Source organism: Haemaphysalis longicornis, unplaced genomic scaffold, assembly GCF_048455015.1.
Source record: "Haemaphysalis longicornis isolate Haplotype H1 unplaced genomic scaffold, Haemaphysalis longicornis Haplotype H1 scaffold_6, whole genome shotgun sequence".
In the NCBI taxonomy this organism is placed as follows: Eukaryota; Metazoa; Arthropoda; class Arachnida; order Ixodida; family Ixodidae; genus Haemaphysalis; species Haemaphysalis longicornis.
Genome location: NW_027526407.1, coordinates 56,651,174 through 56,654,767, shown reverse-complemented (window position 1 = coordinate 56,654,767; position 3,594 = coordinate 56,651,174). Strand labels below are relative to the sequence as shown.

General features: G+C 50.8%; 1 protein-coding gene across 1 annotated transcript; it reads right to left on the bottom strand.

The window, feature by feature from the left end:
- Positions 1 to 2,417: 2,417 nt before the first annotated feature.
- On the bottom strand, positions 2,418 to 3,059 carry LOC144143029 (CCR4-NOT transcription complex subunit 7-like). Its single transcript, XM_077674849.1, has one exon. It carries the CDS (start codon positions 3,057 to 3,059, stop codon positions 2,418 to 2,420), a length of 642 nt encoding a protein of 213 aa, XP_077530975.1.
- Positions 3,060 to 3,594: the final 535 nt, after the last annotated feature.

The window sequence follows — 3,594 nt, the reverse complement described above, 5'->3', positions numbered from 1 at the left end:
AACGAATATCAGAGCTATACACGTACTGAATTATTAGTACTTTAAACGCATTAACTTCGAGGCGATGTTTATAATGGGCAGTGAAAAACAGGGATTATGCGAACAGTTTTAAAAACTTTAAAGGCTTTTCAAGACTCGCATGTGCGCTGCACCCGTCCCTCGTGTAGGTAATGCCACAGCCAACTTAACCTGCTTCCCGTACAGAAACAGTTAACAGGCTGGTTTCTAGCGGTCCGCGCCGAAGCTATCTAATGTGTCGAAATTCACTTAACGCTTCGCACAGCATCTGTGGAATATATTGTTAGGGTTAAGTAGACGTAAAAGCTAGGATGTATACATCTAAGGCAAGTATTTAAAAAAAGGACAAGCCACTGAGTGAACCTGGTTCAGCTCTTCGTCTAGTTCCCAATGTGCACCAGCTTGTCTCCAGCATTGTCTTCAATTTGCTTTATACTGATGCTGCACAAACAGTATGTAGAATTCAAGATTAAAAAAAAAAAACAAGTACGGATTGCCAATTTCGATCCAGCTGCGCTAAAGAATTCTGTACATGGCGGTTGTTGTTGCGGGCCTTCAAACATGAGGCCACCATGGTCGGAAATCGAAGGCCGCCCTGCATCGAACTACGCGACTGGCAGTGTCCCGCAAGGACCTCACTTGGCACCGCTGCTGTTCGTTCCCTCGCAGTCTTGTTGCGCGCAGCAGTAACTGGCGGCTAAGCAGATTAGCGAACAATCTCCTTAGCCCGCCCACACTATATTGACACATGCGGTTGGGAATGCAGCCTTGTAGCCCAACTTCGATGTCACTTGTGGTCAGTGTTGGGCACAGGACGGCTGGGTACACTTGCGCGGGCCTCGCTGTTTCCTACAGCTTTGTCTGCTTCTTACTTTGACGTCTATGTGTTTACTTCGACGGTTGTGGCGCTGCCGCTATCTGGGTTTCCTTTCCCAGCCTCTGTGTATGCTCCCTTGGGACAGGTGAGCCGCTGGCGGGTCTTATCGACCTGCTTCCACCCCCAACCCCACCCCCTCCACAGGAACCGGGAAAGCCGATAAACCGAGACAGGCTCGCCATCGGCGGCCAAGGAAATGTTCCAGCCATCCGCGCGCAGAGCCGCAAACCGAGACAAAAAGCAGAGCTCCTAACACGGTGGCTATGGTTGCGTCTGCCTTTGTGAGGAAATGGTAGAGAAAATCATTATTGCCCCAAAAGCTGTCTACGACAAAAAAGGAAGACGAATATAAACAAAGCAAGACACTGAGCGGTAAACCGTGGTTCCGAAAAGGGCGATACCCTGGTTTGCTTTTCGCGGCTCTTCGGCGTCTGATACCGAAAATTGTCCCGCAGAGAAAACTGATATGAAGCGCATATATGATGTGACCTTTATCGCTCTTTGTCCGCCGATCGACATCGCCTGCCCGACGGTCAATCTTCGCATGTAGCTAAGTGAAGGTGAATTTAGCGAATACGTTTAGACCTTCCACTTGAAACGTGTGTTAGTGACCTGTAGTGGGTCCCCCAGGAGTAATTTGGGCTAATTACACAAGCAGAAAGCACGATTTCGCTAATAACGTATATTTTGGGCGATCAAGCCACGGCTTTAGCCCGAGCGCCACTCAGTCATAGTAAAAGAGAGAATAAAATGACTCAATAGGAAAACGAACATGACGATGGTAGTGACAGGACACAATCAAAGCACAGGACACGTAGCTGTTGTGGCAGCCGTGTGTAGTGCGATCGACTCTGAAGCGTTTACTTCAGCGGCATCCGTGAAGCGCGCACATGGTCGCCTACAGAAGTACGCTATAGGTTTTTCTTCGCGTAAGAAAAAAATAAAGAAATGACGGAATTCCCGAAGAGATCGCGTACGAAGGCTACTTTTAATGACAATAGGTAAATAACTACAAAAACGACATTTATAACTATGACACGTAAAAATACCAGCAGCGAAGGGACAGTCAGTCATGCGTGGCCCTGAAGACCATGTGTGCACTTCCACAAGGCACAGCTACAGACTGAGCACTGCTGCACGCAGCGAGCCGCTGAATACAGTCCCGGAATTGCGCATGTGTGGATAAGGCGTCGTGCGAACTAGGCATGGCAGGGGTCTTCGGGCGCGGCATCGCTGGGACCTTTTTGCAAGTCCAAGCTTCTCATTGACGGCGCTGTCTTGTACCATGTCCTGCCGTACAGCATGAAGCAAACTTCACCCAGGACTGATACCTGCTCGTAGCACCCGTCGTTCATTGTGCTTCCAAAATACACTCGGCGCATCTTGAAGAAGACTGCCCCTGTAAACCAGCTATATCGCTGCCTGTTTGGTGCGGACGGCTAGAGCGTTCAACCTGCAGCAGGGTGTTCGCTACATTCTGCAAGCCTCCGCGGCACGGGGCAGCTCAACATGATGCACTTTGTCAAACACGGCTGGAAAAAACGTGCGAAGCAGCTCGAAAGAATTCCGCCTCTTTCTGCGGTGAATTCGGCCCCGTCAACACCTTGAACTGGTCGTATGGTCCACAGAAGCCGGGACCTTTGATGCCGCCCGATGTGACGATCCCGTATCGTGTGCCCCGTTCAGAGAACTCATTAGGGTTAATTGCCGATCGTCTGTGCCTGCCCAATTGAATGGCAGATTCCGCTAGCGATAGGAAGAAATAATCCGCATGGTCGTCTCCCTCGAGATTGAATATAACGAACTGCGGCGTGGAGAGGTTTGGGGCTGGCTCGACGTCTTCGTGTAAAAAACTAAATCCCAGTTGGATGAGTTTCAGCAGGTTCGCATTGCCCCGTAACATCGGATACTGGCAAATTGGCGGCTCGAGGGCGGGGTCGTTGGGACTACCAGGGACTACCGTTGGGACTACCCGGCCACCAGGGAACTCCGTGTCGATCGCGACGCCCCTGTGCTTCTGAACGAGGTGCGCGGTGGTGGCGAGCTCTTCGTCCTGGTCCGAGGCCCAAACATATCGCGTGGGGCAGAGTTCGGAGAGACCTCCCGGCCAGTTGTTCACGTCGCTGGGCGTGGGGCCCCAGCGTGTGGGACTGGAACAGAGCATGACGAATGCTCTCGAACCTCGGCTGATGATTATGATTCCCTCCGTGTTTTTGGCGCGTACTTACAAGGGGGATTGGCCAGGGCTAAATCATTGCTTGTACTTCGATAGTACTTAAAACTACCAATTCATTTTTATAAAAAAAAAGGCCGTGAAATGAAAGTTTGCTATGTTTAAAACCCCAATTACCAATTAATTATGTATTCTTTAGCAATTCAAGCGACGTGCGGAAAAAAAAGGTAAGCTTGAATACAATTATATATGCCCCGTTGTGCGTATCCCTAATTTGTTGCCCCAATAAATAAGTGGAATCGATAGGGTTGTAGGCGGCCGATGAGGCGGTGCGGCAGGGCCTACATTTATTTAGAGTTGCGTGGGGACGACAACATGGGCCGAGAATCAGGGAGCAGCCCGTGGAGTGCGGCCGAGCAGCGCGGAGGCCATGATGTTCTGTGGCGCGTGGCTCTCCGTGTGTCGAGGCCACGCGCTGCTGACGATGGAGGCAGCGGCCGATGATGATGATGGTGGGCGCTTGCTG

Bases quoted from the DNA above. Each gene is read 5' to 3' on its own strand.
- LOC144143029 (XM_077674849.1), bottom strand. From the start codon at position 3,059: ATGCTCTGTTCCAGTCCCACACGCTGGGGCCCCACGCCCAGCGACGTG.